Source organism: Aegilops tauschii, chromosome 6 (assembly GCF_002575655.3).
Source record: "Aegilops tauschii subsp. strangulata cultivar AL8/78 chromosome 6, Aet v6.0, whole genome shotgun sequence".
Taxonomy (NCBI): domain Eukaryota; kingdom Viridiplantae; phylum Streptophyta; class Magnoliopsida; order Poales; family Poaceae; genus Aegilops; species Aegilops tauschii.
Genome location: NC_053040.3, coordinates 32186140 through 32212555, shown reverse-complemented (window position 1 = coordinate 32212555; position 26416 = coordinate 32186140). Strand labels below are relative to the sequence as shown.

Below are 26416 nucleotides of genomic sequence, written 5' to 3'. Positions count from 1 at the left end.
TGGCCAGAGGAGCAAATCCCATTCTCGAGTTATCTAGTCTCTTGTCAAACTTTCCGATGAACTTGTAAATTGTCGTTATGATCACTGTGTTACAGATGATGTTTCAGCAACCCCAAAGTTCACCTTACGGGAGGAAGTGACTACGATACTCTCATGGTCTGAGAAACTAAAAAACATGTTAACACTCCATGTTATAACAATTGATTTCAAACGATATTATCTGAAAGTATAACAAACAAGTTTCGGTCCATTTAATATTATCGTTCTTCTAACGTCATACTCTCAATATTGTTTGACGACTATCATTACACTTAACGATATGCTAAGATCCGGAAACATGAGCATCAACAACACTTGAGCCAGTCTTAGAGGCAAGACTAAAGAACCTATTCTTTAATGTTTATTATTTCACACGTGCATATGAGTTTTCCAGTGAATTGCACATATTCCAGGATCATAGCAGTTATAGCATGAAATATAAACTCTTGGTTATGAAAATGAAAATAAAATAATACAATATTATTGCCTCTAGAGCATATTTCCAACACCACCTCCAATCCCACCAGTCGTTGTCGCTTAGAAAGAGAAAGGGAGAGGGGACCGTGAGGCGTCGAGGGGGCAGCGACAGCTCAGAAGGGCACAAGAGTGAGGTGGGTGCAAGGAGAAGAATAGGAAAGAGGAGGCACGACAGTCGGGACAAGAAGAGTTGGAGCTAGACTGGATACAAACCGACCGATTAAGCATGGGCCCACATGCAGCAGCACAACCGTTGCAATGGCTGTGAAATCGCTCTGCGTGAAAGTAAGTCAGTCATCAACGCCTTTTTTCCCTACCACAAACGGGCCCACTTCCAAAAAATAACATTGGAGCTCACCCAGGACTCTATTCCCTAGGAGCTTAGCTAGGTGTGTTTGGTTGTAGCCATGGAATGGAATGTTATGGGTCCAACCCATTCCTAGGCCTCGTTCTCGCATTTAGTACAGAGGTGAAATGGTCACCCCCTCGTATATATTCGACATATATAAGAAACAGGGTGAGGCCTGCAGACCACCTTACAACAACTACATCTCGACCCAAGCGAGAAAATGGGAGCTCCTTGAAAAATACGTGAAACACGCACCCGCCGCTCCCCCACGTGCCCTTTTTGTGGGGCGGTACGTCCCATGTTTTTTCCTTTTTATTATTTAAAATAACACAGTGTTTCAAAACAGGTCAAAAAAGTTCAAAAAAATGTGCTTCTGAAAAAATATTCAACAAATCATAAAATGTTTGTGATTTTGAATTGTTCTTCACTTATTCAAAAAATGCTCATGATTTCGAGTAGAATGTTTGTGAAAATAAAAAATGCTCATGATTTTTAAGAAATGTTAGGGTATAATTTTTTTTTCATGAATTTGAGAAATTGTTTGCGAATTAAACAAATGTTCATGAATTTTAAAAAATGCGCACAAAATTCAAAATTTACTCGTGTAGAATTTGTTCTTAAAATTCATTCATCGATCCATAAAATGTTCATGATTAAAAAAAAATGTTCATGAATTTCGAAAACTGTTCAGCTATTCAGAAAATATTTTCTGATTAAAAAAATTTCGTTGACTTTAAAAGTTTTTTACAGTTTATAAAACATTTCACGACTTTAAGAATGTTGAAAAATTAGTAAAAATCTCATAAATTTTGGAAATTTTAAAATTTCAAATTAATGTTCACGATTTTGGAAAATATTCATGATTTAAAAATGTTCTTGATTTCATAAATTGTTCATAAATTTGAAATATGTTTGCAAAAATAAAGAAAGAAAGGAAAAGTTCAAAATGGAAAAGGAAAAACAAACATGAAATAAACGAAAATGTAAAATTAAAAGAAGTAATTAAATGAAAAAATAAAGGAAAACATAAATGAACAAAATCAGAAAAATCGAAAGAAAAAACAGGAAAAACCGTATGGGAAGGTTTAGAACCTTGGCAAAACTGAAAAGGAGCTAGTTGGGTCGGCCTAGGTGTACGTAGCGGGGAGTGGAGTGTATGCGCCAAATAAGATTTACCGTGAGAAATATCTGTTGCGCAATAATAGTGCTGTAGCTTTTTATTTTTTGAGGGAAGCACAATAATAATTCTTTTAGGGGTGCGCAATAATAACTAGAGGATACCTACGCGTTACTGCTGGAATTGGTTGATGATATTTTGGGTTGATAACATGAGAACCAAAATTTAGAATATTTGAGTATGTGTAGTTGTAATAATATTTATTGAATATAAGTGGAGTAATTAAATAAATTGCTTGCATGGTTGAATGTTTTGGTGGGCCTTTTCACATGCATGACTGCATGGTGAGGTGGTCCTTATCCAGTTCATGATTGCATGATGAGGTGGCATGTTTGCATGTTGAAATAAATAAGTTAGTGGGGATTGATCTTTAGGTATATAGGATATGGAAGAAGATTTGAAGCTCCTGGGTGCTCCAAGCCTTATATGAACATTGAATTCAAAAAATGCCAAGAAAACTCCAAAAAATCAGGGATTTTGGTATATCTAACCAGGGTGCCCCATTCTATGTAATCCCGTGTGAAGTTTTGTAAAAAACTATCAGGAGATGTATTCTCAGTAAAAACCAAAAATAAATTCTATGTATAAAAAAACTATTTGGATGGATCGTAGTTTGGATTGTATTTTCTTTCAAAAGATACATTTTCTGATATTTGTTCACGAAATTTCACATGGTAGTAGATTGGGCACCTAAGTTTGATATCCGAAGATTCCCTTTTTTAGTTTCTCTGGTATTTTTTCAATTTAATATTCATATAGAGCGAGGAGCAGCCAATAGCCCATGCGTATTACTGGTTTCTTTTAGTTCTGGGTCAAATAGAGGGATATTGCGCGCTGTGAGTGACAGCGTTGTGGTTGGGCCAGGCCCACTATGTAAAGAATCGCCAAAGAAACCTAGAACCCACAGGCATCTTCTTCGTCCAGCCTCCCCTCATCCTCCAAAAAAAAAAAAGAAAAAAATCTTCGTTCAGCCGCCGCACCAATCCATTCTTCCCCCGCTCCCCGCGAGCTGTGTGCGCGCGCGCTGAATCGACCTGCGCGTGCGTAGCCATGGCCTGGCTGCCTTCCGGCGCGGCGGGCGGCCCGGCGCTGCGGGGTGCGCGAGCCTCTCCGGCGCTATCGTCGGGGGTGGCGGCCGCCGTCATGCTCTACAAGCGCGCCCTGCCTCCGTCTTCTCCGCTGCACTCCGCCCGCCCGTCCGCCGCGGCTCAGAGGTCAGCCCCCTGATTCTCCGCACGCGTTCTCTCTGGAACGGTGTGCGTGCGTGCCCCCTGAGCTAGATTTTCGCCGTCCCATTACTTCGACTTGGGACTGCAGGCGCCTTCTTCTGTAGTTTGGGGGAATAAAAATGACTGCTTGGGCTATGAAATGAGGTTACACAGAAGCGAAATTAGTAGTAATTTTTGTTAGTGCACTCCATTCGTTTCTGTCTTGCTATCCATTATTCCAACGAAAGCCAGCCAAAAATCAACAGCAGGCTAGCAAACATAAAAGTTCAGTGTTTGGCCAAGAGAGGTCTACAGGACCAGAGGGAGCTACTCTACTGGAGAGGGAGAAGGAGGAGGGGGAGCACCAGAGCAGAAATCATGCGTTGGTGCTGTTGCTGTCGGTGAGCTGCTTCAGGAGCCCTGAGCCCACCACCGCCGTCCGTTGCTGCTGCTGCTTGCTGCCGTTAGGGGGAGTCAGGGACGACAGGGAGGAGGTGAGGAGGAATGAGCACTGCAGCAGGACTGCTGGAGCAGCCTGCAAGCTCGCCGCCGGCAGTACTGGAGCCTGAGGGGGAGGAGGCGAGGAGCACTCCACCGCCCGCCGGCTAATGTTGGCCTGCTGCTGGAGACTGAAACGGGGAGGAGGCGAGGCGAATAGCCCACCACCGTCTTGTCGCCGGTTTGCCGTTAGCTGCCAAGATTGAGTATGAAAGGGAGGAAGAGGATCGGGAGTTGGAGTCTGTACACAGGGATTGGGGTAGGCTAGGGTTAACATATGCCCCTTACTGAGCTTTGACTGGGCTGGACCGTATCTAGGATGTCTCAGGGAACGTATCTGCATTTATTTTATTGCCTATATTCACCGATACTGGCATTGATACATATCGGGACGTTGGGAACGAATCTGTATCGAATACATTATCCGATACAAATACGCTGGTGGCTGGACATATTGGTATTTTTTAGAAGTACTAATGAACCCCCTTTCGAGAGAATAGAAAACTTCTGCTCACAAATTACATCTGTGCACTTTATTATAGTTGCATTTGCATAGTCACAAAAACAATTGTGCACCTTATTCCTTAAATCACATGAAGACCTGGTTCGAAAAAAGATTCCCCCCCTGTTTAGGTCGACTCAAACTATCTAGTCTGTGTATTTCCTGTGTTTATTGCACACATTCTTTTCTTCTACATGTTTCCTCTGGAATTCATATTTATGTGATATTCTCTGTTGTTTTGTGATTCTGAAATAACCACTAAGCATATCATATTTATTTTGATAGACTGTGCCATTGTAAATCATTTATTCTTATTATCCATGGTAATTAGCTAAATATAGAATTTTACAACCATTGACAACAATATGCTGAAATAACCACTAAGCATATCACAGGAATTCAAATATAGAATAATCTCCCGGTCTTGAATTAAAAAAAGTAAAAAACGGTCTTGAGCTAAATCTTTTAAATTCGGCAGTATAACCAATATATATAGCATGCTGTTCTTCACCTAATAATATTATTTTTCTATTTTGTTCCAACCCTTTGTTTTCAGTTTTTTTTGTGTGGTAATTCCCTTTGCTTGTGTGTGCACATAATCAAATCGTACTTAGAATGGGCTGAAACACAACACCATCACAAATGAGCCAAAGGCAAGAAAATGGTTTTTTGGCTAATAATTTTTACTGATATGTGACCGCAAAGATCTTCTTTACCCATCCAATCCAAGTAGCTCTTCCTCTTTTATCCTAGATTGTAATTATATGTAAGGTGTTAGATGACAATGAAGATTGAGAACCCATTAAGCTTCTCCAGTCTGAATATACTTTTAGAATATGAACTCTGTTGATGCAGCTATATTTATCTTTAAACTATTCATTTCGTTATGCTATTCTGAATATGTCTTCATCTTTGGTACTTGGAATTCAGGTTTTTTTGTCAACTCTTGGAACGAGGGGCTTCTACGGTCTACTTGGGTCGTTGGGTCCATTCTGCAACATGCAGTGTTTCTGTAGATGACAGACCACATGTAGAGTTAACAGATGGATCAAATGTACATTTCTTCAAACCCTTCGCCGAGCATGTCCTTTTGAAATTTATGTCGCGTTCCATATTCAGCGATTTATTGTCGCATGCATTGCTGTCATGAAAAAACTACTTGTCTGGTGTGCTTACCTGTTGTTTCCTTATTTTCTATTTCACTTTTTGGTAGTCATCATTTTGAACCAAAATTTTAGCATATTATTGATTGCCAAGATTCCTGTGTGTTATTTTTGTTTTGAGACCATATTTTGTTGGTGTCTATTTGTTCCTCTAACTTCTCTTGCCCGACCAATCTGATTCTTGTATGTGCACCTATATTCATCTTTAGCTTCCTCAAAGTCCTAAGATCCCGTTTCTCTGTATAATGTATTAAAAAATAATCTCATGTGTATTGTCTAGTTTTTTTTGCATTTTCACTTGAATTTTCTTTATAGCCAGAGTTTCTGCTTTGCTTAGTGGTTATATGATAGGAGTGTAGCGGGATTTACTTTGCGGGTGTCACTGGGGTCGTTTGTAAGTATACCGAAGCTGCATAATCTACAAGAACCGTGGTGCTGTATTATACTTGACCAGTGCTAAATAACAAGGAGCTGGTTAATAGTGTAATATATATAAACCTCAAGTGCTGTGAAACTGAGTTTCTCTACTTCTGGCCTAATTAATTCTTGGCACCTCAAGAGCTGACATGTACTTGGTGCATTTTCTTATGTTATATGAAATTTCACACAAGAAGACTTATACTAGGCAAAAGTTACTTCCATTAGCACACAGTATATTTACTATCAGATGCATCATAAGTTTCTTTTGTTTGCTATATATATGCATTCAGGGAGAACTTCTGCAAAAGCGTGAAATGGTTGGTGCATTTCAAAGAATACCTATGGTGATGCCTGCAACTGATATACTTATGTCAGCACAAAGAAAATCAAGAAATGTGCCACCCACGAAGGGTATTCTTCAATTTAACATATATTTTTTAGCATTTTGTTTCCTTTGTAGCTACTATGACATTTCACATACAGTTCTGGGTCACCTATTTTGTTCTAAGATCCATTTATTCTGCAGGTATACAAAACATAGCCAAGCGCGAAAGAAACAAAGGTGCAAAACAACTTGATGCCTTAATGAAGGTAAGTCCTCTATTTTGTTGCACTACCAATTCAAATAGTTCAACTTGGTTACTGTGAGCTGTTTTGTTTTCTAGGAACTTTCGGTACCACTGAGAACTTATACAGAGAACTTCCCTAGAAGGAGAGATTTACATCCTTATGAGAGATCTCTCATTGAGTTGACCTTTGGGGAGGGATATTATGAAAAGGTACTGTTCTTATGTAAGTTGCCCCTCCCGGTTCTGAGTATAAGCGCCGGACTAATGATTACAGAACAAATGTCAAAACTAGCAGTGTTGCTATCTCTTTCAATTGTATTTGTCATGAAAGTTCTTCATATTACTTCTTGAGTTATTGTGATTTTATTGGTAGTGCTATGGCAGGTACTAGGGCGAGTGGATGCTCTTAGGAAAAAGATAACTTCTGTCGGGAAGCAACATGCTTCTGTCTGTGCTAAGGTTAGCGTAGATGCAGACCTTGTGGGGCTACCCCGTCTTCATTTGTTGAAACCAAACATTATCCTGTCTTTAATAACTCAAAGAAAAGGAAACGGCATGTTCAGAAAAAGCACCACCAAAATTCAGTAATCAGTTAATCACATAATGAAGTATCCAAGTACAACAGCCTAAAGAACAAATGCAATAGGGTAGAAGAGTGAATAGAAATTCAATGCGACACGAACATTACAAAAAGAACAGAATCAGACCATCTGCCTCCAAACTGGTCACACCCATATGCTCTGTTAACTTCATTCCCACCTGTATCAATATTGTACCATTGCAACTATTCATGTATTGTTTTTACTAAGCATGACAAGTGTCTTACAAACACATTTGGAACTAGTAACTATAACCATTGATGACACATAAAGCCATTTATGTTTCAAAGTTAGATTGGCATTCTGATAGGAAATGATTACAATGAGCACATAATGTAGGGAAGATGATCACACCGTATATGAACTGACATGCTCTGTAAAGGTACTTTGGTCGTCCACTATGGGAATGAGGACAATTCAACAGCCTTTTAGTATGCTATTCATTGTTGTTCACTTACTAAGCCTAGATAGCCAAACCCTAAATTTTGTGAGCTTCTTCTCTTTCAACAAAATAGTAGCATAAATTTTGTAAATTTGATTCACGATCTACATTTGATATTGACAGTCTTTGACGAAGCGTGAAGCAGAGGAGCGACTCACTGAGGTTTGTTCAAGTTTAAGCACATATAAGTTCTTCCTAGACCCCAACTATCTTTTGTTTTTCGTTCAAATGTATAATCAGTTTATTTACACTTCTTTCTCTGTTTGATGAGTTGTTTGGTTGCCTCTAATATTTTGTAGGGCCGGAAGGAACTTGAGGAAGTTTTCCAGCGTGGTCAGAATGCAATTGAGGATTTAATAAACGTTGCAAAGGTAATATTCCATACTTTGTCATTGGAGATTTTTGTGGGCGAAAAACCAAGAAAATTGCCTCATAATTTATTTTTTCATACTTATTTAGGCTTCTAAGATTTCTATTTTGCTTATTTAGACTGATCAGTAAACTATTACAGGCTCTGCGTTCTATGCCAGTTGTTGATCCACATATACCGACACTTTGTCTTGTTGGATCACCCAATGTGGGGAAGTCATCATTAGTCCGCATATTATCAACTGGAAAACCAGAGGTGAGCGTATCTCTAAGCAGTGAATAATGCTTATTGCTTAATCCATCTGTAGTATAGTTTGGTGGTAGACACAGCTTCCTGATAATTCATGTATTTCTGGTTAGTAATTAAGATTCTAAACAACTGTGCTAATTTACAATTCTTTGAAGATGGCAATTTTTTGTACTCTTGTCTTATTCAGTATTAATGCTGCTTTTTCTAATAGTTCCTCCATTGTATAGCACTAGGGCTTCTTGTTTTAGATTAACATCAAAGCACAAATGTTCTACTTTACTTTTAACCTATGTTGACAATATTCTTTGTCTGGCCTTAGCCTAACTGAGTACCTTGTAGCCTCATTCTACTCTCCTTTCTTTATTTCAATATAATTTTGTGTTTCTGATTTCTTATTCTACCTCACCTTTCTGCAGGTCTGCAGCTACCCTTTCACAACAAGAGGGATTCTAATGGGTCATATAGTATCCAATCATGAACGTTTTCAGGTTCAAACATATGCATTTCTATTTTCTCTACTCTTCAGGAAAAAAAATGCTTATTTCCTCCTTTCCATCTAAGATCTGATGCCACTGAACAACCAAAATATTTGTAGGTTACTGACACTCCGGGGCTTCTGACAAGACATGATGGTCAGTCAGACTTCCCTTATTGAATTAGTCATCGTATGCTTTGAATAAAATAAATATGGGAAATTGGAACCAAGTAGACGAGGACGAGTACGTGATTCCCTTTTACATAAAGTTTGCAGTGCCATGGTTCTAGTTTTCCCGCAGAATGTACATTCATAACAAAATGCTCTCTGGTAAGTAACATTTGTCAACACTATATAAGCCTTTCTTGGTTGGGAAATGGCCTTTGGTTCATGGGTTTTTTTTTTGTCAACCTGATATGGAAAAACAAAATAATTAAAAAAAGCAAAAAAGTTCAGTAGTTTTTTTTGGGGGAATAAACATGACTTTCTTTTGCACTAGTATATTAACTTCTGCAAATAAAAACCACCGTCGACTTCAGGGAGAATTTATTTTTATTGCTTTATTCAAGTCACTATTCACATTTTTTTGGTTTTCTCTTTTTTGCCCTGAAGTCAACAGGGGTTTTTCTTTCGTGGAATTTTTTGGTCAAGTTTATTTCAAAAGTATTTTCAGAATTTTTTGATTTTATATTGAATTACTACTTTTTTCCCCATATGCGGTGTATATACACCCAGGAACCAAACGTCGGCTTGGTTCCAACTTGTTCAGAGGATTGGGTCCTTATATGTTCTCCGCACCCTACTTTAACAAAAATTCCACGTTCTGTGCTAGGCTTCATTGCACCTGTATTATACTGGCATTTCCTTTATCACATCCCTTATTTTGTGGTTGACAGATGACCGGAATAACATAGAGAGATTGACGCTGGCTGTCCTTTCTTACATGCCAATTGCTGTTCTCTATGTCCATGATCTATCTGAAGACTGTGGGACTAAGGTGGCTGATCAGGTGCATCTTTTATTTACCTCTCCGTTTTTTTTTCTGTCACTTATAGGTTCTAGCCTCCCAATACCAAACAGATGATGCAGTCAGCCGGTCAGCCCATCGGTTTCGCATTCTCCTACTTGATTGGTTGTACTAAACACAACTTGTTCTTCCTCCTTTGCAGTACATCACGTACAAGCATATAAAGGAGCGGTTTGGCGACCGTCTTTGGATCGACGTCGTATCCAAATGTGATCTTCTGGACAGGGCCACACCCTCCAGGTTCGACGATGCCGCCGATGATGGCGTCGACGATGAACTAAGGAGATACAGAGAGTTTGGACCGGAAGACGCCATCCGGGTGTCCGTGCAGAGCCAAATTGGAACACGAGAGGTCAGCAAAACTCATGGCTGCCTCGCTAGTTATGAATCGTCTCATCCGAGCCTCTTATACTGAAAGCCATCACCATGTGTACTCCAGGCTAATATGATTGCATCTGTGGACTGTCTTCCTTTTTTCCCCAGCTAAAGCAAAGGGTGCATCATCTGCTAACCTCTCAGAGGGCCCGGATCAAAGCCGATGGGGGCGACAACGAAGAAGCTGTCGGTGAAGTTAGATGAAAAGGGATCGTGTTGGATGTTATTGTTATAGCTTAGCTGTTCTTGTGGAGCTGATCTGGTCAGCCTTATCTCATGCAACATGCATGGCGCATCACCCACGATGGAGGCATTCAGTCAGCCAGGTTCCCTGCCTGGAGCGTCGATCAGCTCGAGCAGTCTTCTTCACGGGTTTCTGGTCCAGCGCCGTCTTTCTCTTGATCGGTGGACGCCCGAGGTCAGGCTGGCTGCTGCTTTGGAAGTAGACCTCTTCAAGCTTCTTCACCGACCTGTATGTACGACATTTTATATAAACAAAACGGCCCTCCATATGTACTCCCTTTGTTCCAAAATAGATGACCCAACTTTTGTACTAAAGTGTATGAATGTATTGCCTCCTCCTTAAATTACTTGTCTCTAAATTTGTCTAGATACCTATGTACTTAACACAAAAACATGTCTAGGTACATTTGTATCTAACAAATGTAAGACAAGTAATTCGGGACGGAGTTAATGTCATGTACTAAGAGCTACTTCAGCAGAGTCGACATATCAGACTGAACTTCATAATAACAGTCTGTGGGGCATTTTCTTTTAGAAACTCGGTGCAGCAGAGTGGAAAATCCTATACGACACACACTGCGTCAAAATGTTGGTGTTTCGCACACTTTTTCTTAGCAATCAACGAGACGGGCCGGCGCATTAGAAGCGTTCCACCGATCCCGGTTTTGGGAACCAGCCGGTTTTGGGAACCTTCTAGTAGGTTCCTGGACCGGTTTTTTCTTCTTTTTTTCGTTTTCCTTTCTTTCTTTTTTCCTGTTTGTTTCTTTTTTTCTCTCCTTTTGTGTTCTTTTTTCTTTCTTTTTTCGTTTTTTGTATTTTTAAAAAGCTTGATTTATCATAGATTGTTCGACATTTCAAAAAATGTTTCCATTTTCAAATTTTATTCAAAAATTCAAAAAATGTTTGTGCTTTTCAAAAATTGTTCAGAAATTCAAAAATTGTTCAAAATTTCACAACTTCTCAAATTTTGTTCAGTATTACGAAAATTGTCTCAAATTTATAATAATATTTGGGTTTTAAAATTTTGTTCAAGAGTTTAAAAAATGTTCACAATTTTAAAATAATGTTCATGTTTTCAAATTTTGTTCTGGGATTTAAAAAATTGTTCGCATTTTTCAAAAATTGTTCATGCTTCGAATTTTGTTTGGAGTTTAAAAAAATGTTGGTATTTTCAAATTTTGTTTGGGAGGTTAAAAGAAAGTTCCCATTATTCAAAAATGTTCCCGTATGCAAAAACTGTCTTGCCATTCAAAAAATGTTCTAGTTTTCGAAAAAATGTCTGTATTTTCAATTTTTTGGGGGGAGTTTAAAAATTGTTTCCGTTTCCAGAAATTGTTTGTGTTTTTTGAAATGTTTGAGTTTTTTCAAATATACACAATTTCGAAAAGTGTTCGGGGTTTCATTCAGAATTCAGTTTTTCTCCAAAATAATATTACGTGTTCAAATTGTGAAAAACATTCGTATCGGCGCTTGGTTTGGTTCTTAAGTATTTGTGCTGCCCATTAAAACACCTAGCTCGCTACCTCAAGTTGTAGGAGTACTGGTACTTGTGAAGCACGTGGTCTTGTATTCGAATCCTACTTGGCGTATTCTTTTTTGCGAGCGAGCATTGTAACACCGATCTAAGAAAAACTAGTAAGTTAAACATGATGGTAAGTGCGATTGTATATTAATAAACCAGGTTATAATGTACAAATATATAAACTTTGAAGTCATATATCCACTACCCCTTCCTCCAACCTTCCCTGTATGATAATCAATCATCTTATTTACTTACCTTCTGAACCAATTTCACTTTAATTTACTACTAAACCTCTATCTCTATCTCTACCACTTACAAAGAATGTAAGTAAATTTCATGTTTCACTTTTCTCTACTACTTAAATCTCTACTACTTAAAAAGAACGTAATGTTCCCATTTCATCTTTCTTCTCACCACCACTTCGTCCAACCTTCCATGTAGTATATGATAACAATCACCTTAATTTTTATACCTTTTGAACCAATTTCACTTTAATTTACTTACCAAACTTCTAATCAAAATATAAGGTAATTCACTGTCAGAATTTGATGAACATTTATTTACCCAATCACACTATTATTGACAGATAAATCACAAGCTAACGTACTAGAATATTTATATCCCGTTGCAGCGCACGGGGATTGTTCTAGTTTTCAAAAAAGAATGCAAGGTTCTATGTTTCACTTTTCTTACCACTACCCCTTCGTTCGATCTTCCATATGATAATCAATCACCTCAATTTACTTCCCTTCTTAACCAATTCCACTTTAATTTACTAGAAAACTTCTCATCAATATAAGGTAAATCGCAGACAGGATTTGACAAACAATTATTAATAAAATGGCGTTAATATGAGTAGGTAAATCACAAGCTAACTAGAACTTCGTTGCAATGCATATGCATTGTCCTAGTAATAAAATAATAGGCTGGCAACATTTGGCAAGTATGCATCTCCAACAACAAAAAGAAAAACAATCGCTAAGGAAAAAAACATAAAGTAACTGAAAATTAATAATGATGGCTGCAATGGGTTTGTTTGCTTTACAAATTTGGTTCCTCTATGCCAACCCCTTCTCTCTTTCGTAAGACTGAGGTATAGGTAGGTCTAGAAAAGCAAAAAGAGAGAGAGAGAGAGAGTCAAATCGCACCATCTCTATAATAAGTAAATGCCTTTTTCCCTCATGAGGTTGTCGGAATTATTCGCAATAAAATAGTGGATACAATTGAGGAGGTCTTATCAATGAAATTTCCATTCACGCAGGGTCGTCTAGGCATAATTCCCAACCCATTATATATAGAATTGTTTTCATTCCTTCACAAAATAACATAATAACAAACATATCTTATTCTTATAATTATAAATAGATTGATCCGCTTTTGTTCGTATCTTTCAAACAACAAATCTAGTGCATCCCTCTCTGGAAAATACATGGATGAACTCAGATACATATGAACCCACTTCGGAAAACACATTTCTAAATGTCAAATTATTCTGAAAAAAGGTTGCATGAGTACATCTTTATGTTCTATGTGTTCATCGGAAGTATAAAGCATCTCAAACATAATAGAAATTGCAATGAGATTCCAAGACTAGCGGATGACCACCACTACCGTCAGAACGAGCCGCCGACGCGCCCTGGATCCATAGTCGTCGCCGTTGAACCGTTGCATAGATATGAAACACCCGATACCAAATCTTGCCACATAACGAGAAACCCTGACCTCACCACCCCAAGGAGATGACAAACTTGAAGAAGAAGCGCTGCCATCTGCCTGAGCGTCGCACCTGCGAGGACTAAAAAAACCCAACCTAAACTACTAACCGAAGCAAAAGCACCGGGATTCCACTCCCCACCATCGACAGCTGGAGTGGCAGGCATAGGGGGGCAAATCCATGGGCTCAAAGGGAAGAGTTTTGGCCTAGCCGTCTAAGGTTAGGGAAGAAAACCAAGAGGAAGTCACCTTTCAAGCTTTACACGTTCCCTACTACCTATACTATGCATGAACGTACATGCAAGTATGTACCGACTATAATAATGGAAGAACGCACACACGTATCTGAGCCGATCTGAAATTAGAGCAACTCTAGCAGACCTTGCATCCGGCGCAAACCCGCATAATTCCGGCGATTATACGGGCTCGGCCCATTTTTCTGGCCAGATCAGAGCCCACATCGGTGTCCGGCCCATAAAATTTTTTGCCGCAACCCGCAAACGCAACCCCCGAGCCACTATAACTGCGGGTTTGCGGGGCAGATGCAGGTCGAAACCCTCACTAGTAGGAAAAGGGGATTTTACCCCGGTTCATAAGGGCCTTTAGTCCCGGTTCTAGAACCGGGACTAAAGGGTCGTTATTAATGCCCTAGCCCTTTAGTCCCGGTTCTTACACGAACCGGGACTAAAGGCCGTCCACGTGGCCGGTGCGGGGAGCCCAGGCAGGAGGGCCTTTGGTCCCGGTTGGTGCCACCAACCGGGACCAATAGGCATCCACGCGCCAGCAGCTGGCAGGAGCTGAGGTTTTTTTTTTTGAAAGGGGATGGTTTAGGGGTTTTGGGGGGGGGGGGGGGGGTTAATTTAGGTGTTTCATATATTATGTTAGCTAGCTAATTAATAGAGAGAAGTGTCCTCTCTTATCTCCGTGCTTGATCGACGCTACGTACTATATACGTATGGAGAGGAGTAGACACGCTAGCTAGTAATCAAATGAAGGAAACAGAAGATCGTCATGAACATATGCATACAGAGAGAAGTGATATCGACCACCTCTCCTTCTCCGAGATATTGGTCGAACAACAAGTTCTCGTATATCTATCCGACACTACCGGCTACATATATACAATAATTATCTCTTACAATACAATCTCCTAATTAAATTGTAGGAACACAGGGTCCACATAGTATTCTCCGTTTTCAGCGATCACGTGGTCAAGGAAGAATGCCGCCAATTCCTCTTGAATTCCTCGCATACGATCTTCTGCTAGGAGTTCATCCCGCTTCCGAAACATCTAATTTGAAGAAGGGGGTCAATACATATATATATGAATAAATGAAACTCAACACAAATGATGGTAATAAAATAAAATTGTGAATATTATTGCTTACGCACTTCATATTGTTCTTCAGTATAGCCCCGCTCACAGGTATGGTAGCGGATGGACTCGCAAACGTAGTATCCACAGTAATTATTCCCGGGTTCCTGCCACAACCACTTTACAAGAAATAGAGGTCAATCAAACTGATAAGCAAGCATGCTAAATGGTATTGATGAAACTACCGTTTGAATCACTAGGAGATGCGCGGAACATGCTACTATAGTACTTACTTTCAGGTGATTAAATTGCAGCTTCTTCGGCAGTCCCGGAGCTTTTGAGGTGAATTTTCTCCAAACCCTGCCAGACAAAGAAAACAATTACTTGATATCAGGAAATGAACAAAGTTGCTGATATGGTGGATAATGATCGATTTAACTTATTTCTGGAGCACTTGAGTCATGTTCACATAGTCCTGGGGATCTTTTCGTCTTGAGTCTAAGACGGTTACTACTCCCTGCTCAAGCTTAATCTCTAGGAGAATATAGTGGAAGCTGCGCATGCATGCATAAGTCATCAATTACATTACCATAACCTGGACTAATAAGGGAAACCGAATATGCACAAGACAGTAACACTCACTTAAACTTGTAAGGAAAGAGTATTATATCTTTGTTTTGATTTAATACCAACGATTGTAGCGAGTTGGCCTCGGCTTCTTTGGGATGTTTTTCAACCGTATATGCATCTATGAGATTTGTGTTAATGAACCCAATATCACCGATTTGTCTTTTCTTCAATTCGGCGATCTTCAATCTGCATAATATAGTGAGGATAATTATAAATACATGCAATGAAAGAGCTGACCTATATAGAGAGACTTAATGACAGAAGTAGTACTACTTACAGACAGTAGCAAGTGATCGTTGTTTTATCGAGGGCCTCTTGATTGTAAAACTGGAAGAAATCCTCAAATGGAACATTCAGCAGATCAATTCCAACGAGGTCATGCTCCGGTTTAACTCTCAGCGTCAAAGTACTCATCCCATCAGACTCTCTGCAGGTTTTCATGTACCAATCATGTAGTCTTCGCATCCTCGTGCTTAGAGATCTGACATCTTTGACGAGAGGCTTCCCATAGTGATATTTGTGTTCGTCCACCTCCATGATTTCATAATGTACATCGTCGGGCAGGTAATCTCCAAGATTGCTATAACCGGGCACCATACTCGGATCATTAGCGACGATGTCTTTTGACACCTTGAGCGGGGGGCACGATTGGTTCGCTTGTTCGCCGAGCTGGGCAATTTTTTTCCCAGCTCGTCGTTCTTTCATCCTTTTATCACTGACAGTACTTCCCGACCGCTCCGCTTCGGCATATGTCTTTGCAAGAACGCGCTCATAGTTGCCTCTCGGCGGAGACTTTGGTGGTTTTGTCAGGGCAGCCAGAGTGCGCTTTGCTTTCACCGGATCTACCTTCTCCTCCGGAGGTGGATGTTTCTTTGCTTTCACCCCTTCAAAGAAGTTCGTCACTTCGGCTCGCACGATCTTCGCGTTCTCCTCCTCGGTCCTCTCGTATGGTAACTTCTCTACAGTCTTCAGAGAAGGACCGAATCTGTATTGCCTCCCGCCTCTGGCAGCTGTACTGCTAGACGCCGGCAGAGCAGACGGAGCGGCTGCGGCTGTCTTCTTTCCTTGCTTACGAGGCGGAGGAGAAGGACTACGACGCGCCGGAGCAGCCGCAGCGGCGGCGGGTCTCTTCCGCCCTTGCTGACGAGGCGGAGAAGGAGGAGGCTGGCTACTCTGGCACGCCGGCGCTGGCGGAGAAGGAGGCGGAGTGCCGTCACGCGCCGGAGAAGGAGGCTGAGTGCCCTGATCACTTGCAGGAGGAGGAGGCGGAGGAGGAGGCGGAGTGCCCTTACTCGCCGGAGCCGTCCAGTTTGGAAGCTTGATGAGCTCCTTCCGCCATAGGCATGGAGTCTTCAGAGCAGAACCCAGCCGAGTCTCCCCTTCACCGGTAGGGTGGTCAAGCTGGAGCTCCTCAAATCCCTCCGTTATTTCATCCACCATCACCCTAGCATATCCTTCTGGAACCGGCCGGCAGTGGTAGGTTGCGCCGGGTTCAGGAGGTAAAACAGAGCCAACAGCCGCCTTGACTTTGAAGTTCTGCCATTCCGCCATAAGGTGGCAATGTTGAGACTCTGTGATAGCATCCACGGGGTAGCTAGCAGGAGCCGCATGCTCCAGCTGAAGCAGCTCGGTGGAAGCCACGCTGCTTCTCCGCTAAGATGGCGGTGTAGCTTCGGGGGCAGTTTCGGCATGTCGATTGCCGTCTCGTTCCTCTAGCGCTTGAACCCTTTCGTGCAGCTTCTGAATTTGGATCTGCTCCACTTTTTTTCCTCCTCTCCTGGGTTTTGTAACCGCCCGCGTCCGGAAAACCAGCCTTCCACGGAACGGAGCCTGGCGTGCCTCGTGTCCGTCCAGGGTGCTCAGCATTCCCGAGGGCCATTGTGAGCTCGTCGTTCTCTCTGTCTGGAACGAACGTCCCTTCCTGCGCTGCATCGATATATTGCTGAATCTTCTTGACTGGTATTCTCAAAAGCTCGTTCGTCCAAACGCACCTCCCTGATACAGGGTCCAAGGTTCCGCCAGCCCCGAAGAACCAAGTCCGGCAACGGTCTGTCCAGTTCATTGTCTGTGGTTCGATCCCTTTTTCAAGCAGATCATTCTCAGCCTTGGCCCACTTAGGTCGGGCTTTGAGGTAGCCACCTGACCCCGTGCGATGGTGAAGCTTCTTCTTCGCAGCATTCTTCTTGTTTGTCGCTGACATCTTCTTACTCTTTTCTGATGTCTTGTGGGCCACAAATGCGGGCCAGTGATCTCTGATCTTCTCATACCGGCCGATGAATTCTGGTGTCTCTTCTTTGTCGACAAACGTTTTCAGCTCATTCTTCCACCTCCTGAATAGGTCTGCCATCTTCTTAAGAGCATGAGACTTGATTAATTGCTCTATAACTGGCTTCTCCGGATCCTCCTCTGGCGGTAGGGTGAAATTTGCCTTCAGCTCAGTCCAAAGATCATCTTTCTGCATATCATTGACATAAGACACCTCAGGGTCTTCCTTCTTAGGCTTATACCATTGGTGGATGTTGATCGGGATCTTGTCCCTAACTAGAACCCCGCACTGAGCAGCAAATGCATCCTTTGTCCGGATGGGTTCAATCGGTTGGCCGTCGCGCGCGATTGCTGTGATCTCAAACCTTTCATCCGAGCGCAACTTTCTCTTCGGGCCTCGTCTCTTTACCGCAGTTGTGCTCGATCCGGAGGGCTAGAAAAAAGAAGAAAGACGAGTGTTAATTAATATGTGTACATACCAAAACAATGAATGCATCAATTAGCTAGTCAGCACAGGCTTAACTAATATATTTACCTGGCCGGACTCTGTTCGGTCACCGGAGCCGTCACCACGGGCTCCTTCTTGCACCAGCATTGGGTCACCGGAGCCATCATAATCACGTCTTTCCTCCTCCACTCTTCGATCACCGTAGCCTGCTTCTTCACCCTGTTCTTCTAGACCATCATTGTCATTAAGATACGACAAGATATCACCTCCGGCTAAGATTATGTCCCCCAACACCTCTTCTGCTTGCTCATCTCGTCCGTGCTCCATTGTTTCTGCAAATATTACAACATGGCAATTATTACACAAACATGACAGCAGGTGGATATATTAGTGCAAACATAGACCTAGCTTATTCCGGGTTTGGGGTGGCCTAGGCAACGCTTCAAGGGTAGGGGCGTGGCGGGAGGGGGTAGGAGACCGACATCGTTTTTTTCTAGGGTTTGGGTGTCCTCGAGAGTTTTGGTCGAGCGAGAGGGCCGGGGGGTGCTCCCGTGGTATAAGTTATCACGGTCGAGAGGGGGTATAAATATCGACCGTCCATCATGTCGAAGTTATCTGGGAGGGAGTGATATATATCGACAACGACGACATACATACACGGGAAAATAATGTTATCGGGGAGGGGGTATATCGACCCCCCACGTGTTGAAGTTATCGGGAGGGGGTTATATCGACAACGATGACATACATACATGGAAAAGTAATGTTATCGAGGAGGGGGTATATCGACCCCCCCTCGTGTTGAAGTTATCGGGAGGGGGTAATATCGACAACGACGACATACATACACGGGAAAATAATGTTATAGGGGAGGGGGTATATCGACCCCCCCCCCCCACGTGTTGAAGTTATCAGGAGGGGGTTATATCGACAACGACGACATATATACATGGGAAAATAATGTTATCGGGGAGGGGGTATATCGAGCCCCCCTCGTGTTGAAGTTATCCCCCCTCGTGTTGAAGTTATCGGGAGGGGTATATATCGACGACGACAGACCCGATAAAACATAAGAAAACGAAGAAGAAATAAAAAGAGGAGAAGAAGAAAGGAATAGAGGAGAGGATTGAAGAAAAAAAAGAAGAAAAAAAAAGAGGAGAAGAAGAAAGGAATAGAGGAGAAGAAGAAAAAATAGAATAGACTCCTATTCTATTTTTTCTTCTTCTCCTCTATTCCTTTCTTCTTCTCCTCTTCTTTTTCTTCTTTATTCCTCTTCTTATTTATTTCTCCTCTTCTTCCTCTCCTCTTCTTCTTTCTTTCCTCTTCTTATTTTCTTCTTTCCTATCCTTCTTTTTCTTCTTCTTCCCTTCCTAGCTAGATATATAAAACTTTTCTAAAATTGTAACTTTTGCATATATAAAACTTTTCCATGGATCATCATTTCTCATATATATCGAATATATATCCATTGTCATATATAAAAACTTTCTATATATGAACAAACAACTTTCTATGAACAAAAAAATATTTTTGACATATATATTCATACATTTTGAACATCTACATACATACAATTTTTTTTGTTCACATATACATTATAGCCACATACACATATACATCACATATGAACAAAAAAATTAAACTAATAAAAAAAACATATAGCCACATATGAACAAAAACATATAGCCACATACATACACATATACATTATATATATATGATCAAAAAAAAATTAAACTAATAAAAAAATAGAGCCGGGGCGGCGGCTCTCACAGCGGGGGCGGCTAGGACGATGGCGATGGCGGGGGCGGCGAGGGCGCCGGCGCGCGGGGGCGGGGGCCGCAAGGGCGCCGGCGAGCACGCGCGGGCCGGGCAGGGGGCTCGCGGCGCCGAGGCGGCGCGCGCGAGCAGGGGAGCACGAGGCTGGGCGACGCGTGGGGGCAGGGCGACGGCGACGAGCACCGGGCGGCGACCCGTCGAGGCAAGGGCGCGGGGCGACGGCGACGAGGAGCGGGCGGCGACGGCGAGCACGGGCAGCCTGGCGGCGTCGGGGGCAACTGGCGAGGGATCTGAAAATTTCCCAAGTGTGGCTTATATAGGCACACCTTTGGTCCCGGTTCGTGGCACCAACCGGGACCAATGCCAACCTTTAGTCCCGGTTGGTGCCACCAACCGGGACCAAAGGTCCCTTTTCAGCAGCGCAAAGGGCGGGAAGCGACGGCCTTTGGTCCCGGTTGGTGGCACCAACCGGGACTAAAGGGGGGGCATTGGTCCCGGTTGGTGCCACCAACCGGGACCAAAGGCCTTGCGCTGCCCGCGGCCAAAAGTTTAGTCCCACCTCGCTAGCCGAGAGGCTTCGACAGTGGTTTATAAGCGCAGCTGCGCTGACCACTTCGAGCTCCTCTCAAATGCAGGCTTACGGGCCTATTCTGTCACTCTTTGCCTGTGGGTCCTACTGGGTCTTCTGCGGGCCTGAATCCTGGCCCATGGATGGGTTTCTAGTCGTATTCAGGCCGTGGTGGCTCAGTAGGTGGCATAATTTGTTTCCTCTATTTTTTTTCTCTTTTGCTTTATTTGTTTTGTTTTGTTTCTACTTACAACAAAAAACTTATTTATTTTATTTCTAATTACTTATGTATTTTACTTTAATTATTTTATTTTTATTTATTTTACTGCTGCTATTTTTACTTAATTTATTAAGGTTTATTTATTGTAGTTACTATAGTTTATTTTATTTTATTTTATTAAGGTTTATTTAGTTTTATTTAGTTTTATTTATTTTATTAAGGTTTATTTATTTTATAAATATAAAAAAATGAAAATAGATGCGCTTATAGAGAAAATTCAACCTAAATTCATAATAAATTTCTATGAAATTTACTGTGAATTTAGGTCAAATTCCCTGTATAAGGGCATCTATTTTCACTTTAAAAGGCAGAGAGGGACGGGTTTATAAACTGGTGTGAGCGCCCTTCGTTTGGCGAGGTGGGACTAAACACTGGCAGCAACTAGGACCAGCCCTTTAGTCCCGGTTTGTGGTATGAACCGGGACTAAAGGGTGGTGGGCCACGAGCGTGGCCCTTTGGTCCCGGTTTGTCCCACCAACCGGGACCAAAGGGGCCGGACGAACCGGGACCAATGCCCCCACGAGGCCCGGCAGGCCCCTGGCCGCACGAACCGGGACCAATGCTCACATTAGTCCCGGTTCGTGACTGAACCGGGACTAATGTGAATATTGCCCTGTGACCAAAGCCCAGTTTTCTACTAGTGCCTATCCTCCCGCCGCCGCTCGATTTCTCGCCGCCGGCGAGCCTTGAACCACCATGGCCGACTCAGGGGATGAGGCGGAGCGCCGCCGCCGCGCCAGATCTGACGCCGCGCGCAAGCGGGGGCGCGTCGGTGGCTCAACCAGGGTGCCCGGCCGCCGCCGGCATTCGACCGGCGCGAGCTCGACGAGTTCGAGCTCGAGCGCGCCCGTCGCCGCCGCGCCTCCTCCGGCAAATGGTCCGCGGGGAGCTCATCCGGCCACTGGTCCACGGGGAGCTCATCCGCGGGCGCATCGAGCTCGCGGCTCGTTCCGGTGAAGAGGGAGCCGGAGGAGGCCGTGCCCGATGCGCCGCCGCGCCGAGGCGTCATCGGACCGGAGGACTACCTCCCACCGGGGCAGGAGGAGCTCCTCGAGCGCGTCGTCCTCGAGCGGTCGGCGAGGGAGCTGCAGGAGATGGAAGAGCGCATCCGGCGCGAGCTCGAGTACGAGCAGCTCTTCCTCGATTCGGGCCTCACGGCATCGCAGGCGCATGCATCGAAGGAGGCCGACCTGCGCATGATGAAGGAGGAGCAGGCGAAGCTCTTCGTCGACCTTGGGTCCGACTCCTCCGACTCCGACTGATCGCCGCCGGTGGGCAGCTACCGCAGGAGCTCCGGCGAGCTCAATTTTGTTGCAGTGATGCGTTAGCGTAGGCCCTGTCTAGCATATCTAACCTCTATGTATGTATGTAGCGTGTAAACTTATTATGCGAAGAAGAAACATGTATGCGAGCGAGCTCCGGCGAGCTGTTGTTTAAATTTCTCGCGCGAAACAACTTGTTTTAAAATTTAGGGGTCCGTTTGCGGTTTCTAGTCTGCCGCCGCATCTTTCGGCCTGCATAATCGTCCCCGTGCGACTTGCAAACACATTTTACGGGTCGGCAAAATGCGGGGTCTGCTAGAGTTGCTCTTAGTACAGGCATGCACCTCTAATAACCGGCGAGCGAGCATATCGATCGGCCCCCTAGGTAGCTAGGATGATACTATTTTCATTCAGCACCAATGTGCACTAGGATCAATTTGCTTTCGGTTTCAAATTTTTGATTCCATGGGGGCAGCTGCTGGCTACTCAGCCTTTTACAATATCGATCTGTCCGATGCAAGCACGCGAGCGAGACGAATATTGGACCACGCCATTGTATACTCTACTGAGAAGTCTCATGCCACAGTACTATATACACCGTACTGACTTATTACTTTGACTATCCAAAATAACGCCTTGACCATATCATCTTTGTTACATTAAATAGCCACCATCAAATATATTTTTCAAAACATTTCCGTGTTGTTTTAATTTTGTAAGCGAGTAAACATTGTACGGGAGATTCACGGTCGAAACATGAATTTGGACACTCAAACTACGCCTTATGTTTTAACTTTTGAAGTTTTAACACGTTGGGAATTTCCCTCCGATCCTGTCCAAGACAACTATATAGCGAATGCACTTAACCATAAAATGTTTTTTTATGATAATACATGTCTATTTATATCATAAAGATCATAGTATAAACCATGTAAACATCGATTTGACAAACCTGAAAAGACAACAAAACGCTAGCCTTTGCATAAAAAAATACCAGCCAAGAAGGAAATTACAAGCAAGATGGAAGAATCATCTGAGTCTGGCACCAATACCCGTCACCTGCCTATGGCACCAGCATAGCAGCCACCAAAGGAAAAAAATGATGAATCACCTCCTCACTCAAGCTCAAAGCGGCTTCATCACTGATGTGCAGCTTTGCGGATCTCGAAGGTGGCTCAAAGGTGAAATCATTATTGTTGAACGAATCAGACTGGCGCAACACCCTATACACGCCATCGAACCCTAGATCTGGCACCCCCGCATGACTAAGACATCGGAGGAGACAACCATACATGCCATCCACGAACCATGAACCCAACACACGATCCACCATCTTTCAGATGCCGTCGATGCAGACCACAATCTGCATCCAATCCTGGACTATCTCCCAAGCTCCGTGCCGGCGCTGGAGCAAATGCTGTCGCAATGGCGGAGCCCGAGGACACAAGTCCACCATGAAGATCCCGCCACCGCCACGTCATCCTTACTTGAACAGACTAGTTTCCAAATCCATCCCCAATCATAGGGTTGATCGCCTCATCGGGGAAGGATCTAAATATTCTTTATTTACTGTCGCCATCGTCGCCACCGAAGCCAAGATGAACAACCTAAAAACCTAAACTACTATGGCCTAAACTATTCACACGCATGGATCCGGCGATCCCCCTCACCACCGATAACCGAGGTCGTCGCCGGAGGACGGTGACGAAAGAAGATGCTCCTGGCGGCTGCGTGAGGACGCCCTTTCTTTCTTTGCGAGGAAGAAAGAAGCACAATTTATTTCGTTGTTTGGTGCTACAACCATACACCCTAAAAAAACTTCCAACTAAAAAAAAACACAACCATGTATAAAAAACATTTCACTATACCAAATTCTCGTGTCTTTCCTAATCCTATGTTTGGGGATCATGCGAATCAAAAAGTCCCATAAACTTGATGGAATGACCATCCTGTCCAAAAAAAAAACTTGATGGAATGACCACACATGGCCACCTCCATATTGCATTCTGGATGTGATCGCGGACGAGATTCCGAACTTCGTTTAAGTTAATAAAGCAGCGACATTTACCCTAAAAAAAGGCCACACATGGCCACCTTGTGCAGTCATGGCAACATCAACCTATCATAACATTGCTAGGAATGTGGAATGAGATTCAGTAACCAAAGGATGAGCAACATCCAGCAATTACAATTTGTGAAAAAATGACTCAATTAAAGTTTAGATCAATCAAACAGAAGATCCAGTTTCATAATTATCTTGTATAGATTGATCGATTGGACCAAACAGAACTGGTTAATCTTGCAAGAAATGTGAATTCATTATAAATATTTCTCAGCAATGTCAGGCTTCTTGTGCTCATACACTACAATTGCATAAATACATAACCAATATCAGTAACTAGTTCAAGTTAAAGGAACTTTGTGAATTATGCAGGGAGGATATATAAGCATGCAATAATCAGAGAGGATGGAGTATATAAGAGTCATACACTTGGAGAGTTTTGTTTTTACTGTATGATCACTAACCAATCGCAGTAAAAGGAGCTCATTTATAATTCCTCGTACATGAATCGGAGCAAGCAACTCCAAGATGATTTTTGGCAGATACTAATAAGCAAAGCAAAATCAGATATTCTAGTTACTTACCAGCTGCTAAATATATGCAACGCAAGTCTAGTTATTGGCAGGATGGATTTGGATGAGGATGAGGGGAGAGCTAGCTGATCTTGATGCTTGGGAACGTCGACACGGCCACTGATCTGATCCTGAAGTCCTGATTGATTGATGCTAGGTAGGTAGCTAGTAGGGCGGCCGTGCATGCGCCGTCCATTCCGGCGCTGCATGCCCACCGCCTCCCGGCATCAGGTTCGGCGGCACGCCGTACATCGGCATCCCCGCCGCAGAGGGGTCGCCGGCCATCATCTGAGGGACACCACCGCCGGGGGCTCCGTGCATGCGGGCGGCCTCCAGCTGGTGATCCTCCTCGGCGTCGTCCAGCGGCAGCCGCTCGTAGGTGGCGTTGGCGAAGGTGGACGCGATCACCATGACGGGCCCGGCGGCGGTGAGCGCGCCGACGACGCTGCCCCCGACCACCTGCCCCTGCCCGCCGGCGAGGTACATGGTGAGCCCGGTGGACCCCGGCGGCGAGGGCCCGGGGAGGAAGGTGCCGGAGAGGGAGAGTATCTCGAAGCGGCCGCGGAGCGCGACGACGGCCCCGGGCGCGGCGGGCTGGCGCAGGGCGACGTCGGCGACGGCGCCGGCGCCGCTGAGCACGCAGACGCCGCGCTGCCGGCGGCGGGAGAAGTGCGCGATGGCCTCGGCGACGTCGGCGCCGCTGGCCACCTCCATGACGTGGCTGCGCAGCGCGTTGGGGCTGTCCCGCGTGACGAAGATGGGCGGCTTGGGCTTGTTCTTGGACCCCGCCGGCCGGCCGCGCGGGCGGCGGTTCGCCGGCACCACCACCGCGCCCTCCTTGGGCTCGGGCTCGTCGTCCTGCCCGCTCCCTCCGCCGCTGTGGCTGCTCTCCCCGTCCGCCTTGGGCGCCGCCATGGCGTCCTCCAGCTGCTGCCGGTTCTGGTCGCCGGCGAGGCCCGATGCAGCTGCTGGCGCCTCCGTCAGCCGCCCTTCGTCCCACCACCTGTTGGCCATCTCTCCACCTAACCTAACTCTCTGTGCTATAGCTTGCTTCCTTCCTCGATCTGGTCTTCTTCTTCCTTGTGTAGTTTCAAGGGCGGCTAGCAAGCTTTCTTGATTAGTTGACTTCTTGCCGAGCTACTTCACCATGATGCCCTGGATCTGAAATTGTGCACACAAATGAAGATCAGAGAAGCTTCATGTCAAACACACAAGAGATCGAAGAAAAAAACATGCTACAAATATAGATGTGATTCAGCATATGTGTGGGGATTGGGAATCAGCTCCTTGTTAGCTTTTGATTTCATGACCAAGAAGAAGATGGAACTAAAGGGCCCGGCCGGGATCGAAAAACCCGGTCGATCTAGCTAGCTAGGAGAAGAAGGATAACTATGTCAGTACCTTAATTACGCGCCATGAAATTGCAGCTAATCAAACCAGCTAGCTCCCATCAATCGATCTAGTATGAGATTTTGGTTGCTCCTTTTTCTTGGGGGGTCGAGAAAGCTAGCTAGCTAGAGGGTAGAAGAGGAAGACCAAGACTTGCTTGTTGCAAGCTGAGTAAGCAAGCTTTGTCATGGAGAGGTGTGTTGATGGGTACCTTCTGGCTCTACTTGTTCAACACCTGCCTGCAAACTAATTTGTTAAGTTAAATATAGATCGATCGATACGCATGTTATGCATACTAGTATGTACTACATATGATCAGTATGTGTACATGATGACATTGTTTTTAAATTTGAAAAGGCTAAGCGCACCCCTAAGTTGGTTTACCTATATTTTACAGTGGATAACGTGGTGGGGAGTACAACTCCCGGA

The 26416-nt window shown here is 43.8% G+C and overlaps 2 protein-coding genes across 3 annotated transcripts; one reads left to right on the top strand and one right to left on the bottom strand.

Moving 5' to 3' along the window:
- Positions 1-2951: 2951 nt before the first annotated feature.
- LOC109733816 (nucleolar GTP-binding protein 1) lies at positions 2952-10720 on the top strand. 2 transcript variants are annotated; one of them, XR_012187053.1, is made up of 15 exons: positions 2952-3256; positions 5181-5304; positions 6124-6244; positions 6360-6424; positions 6499-6612; positions 6787-6861; positions 7567-7605; positions 7743-7814; positions 7955-8068; positions 8479-8550; positions 8658-8694; positions 9434-9546; positions 9707-9916; positions 10048-10452; positions 10499-10720. XR_012187053.1 is itself a non-coding variant. In XM_020293030.3 (14 exons), the coding sequence occupies exons 1-14, from the start codon at positions 3093-3095 to the stop codon at positions 10141-10143; spliced, it is 1416 nt and encodes a 471-aa protein (XP_020148619.1). In that variant the 5' UTR covers positions 2952-3092; the 3' UTR covers positions 10144-10720. The 2 variants fall into 2 exon arrangements, 1 of the variants encoding a protein (XP_020148619.1); XM_020293030.3 differs by having other exon boundaries at positions 10048-10720.
- Positions 10721-24302: 13582 nt separating this feature from the next.
- LOC109749277 (AT-hook motif nuclear-localized protein 20) lies at positions 24303-26239 on the bottom strand. The gene is made up of 2 exons (XM_020308242.4): positions 26000-26239; positions 24303-25759 (listed from the first exon to the last, which is right to left on the bottom strand). The coding sequence occupies exon 2, from the start codon at positions 25610-25612 to the stop codon at positions 24764-24766; it is 849 nt and encodes a 282-aa protein (XP_020163831.1). The 5' UTR covers positions 25613-25759; positions 26000-26239; the 3' UTR covers positions 24303-24763.
- Between the last annotated feature and the right edge of the window lie 177 nt (positions 26240-26416).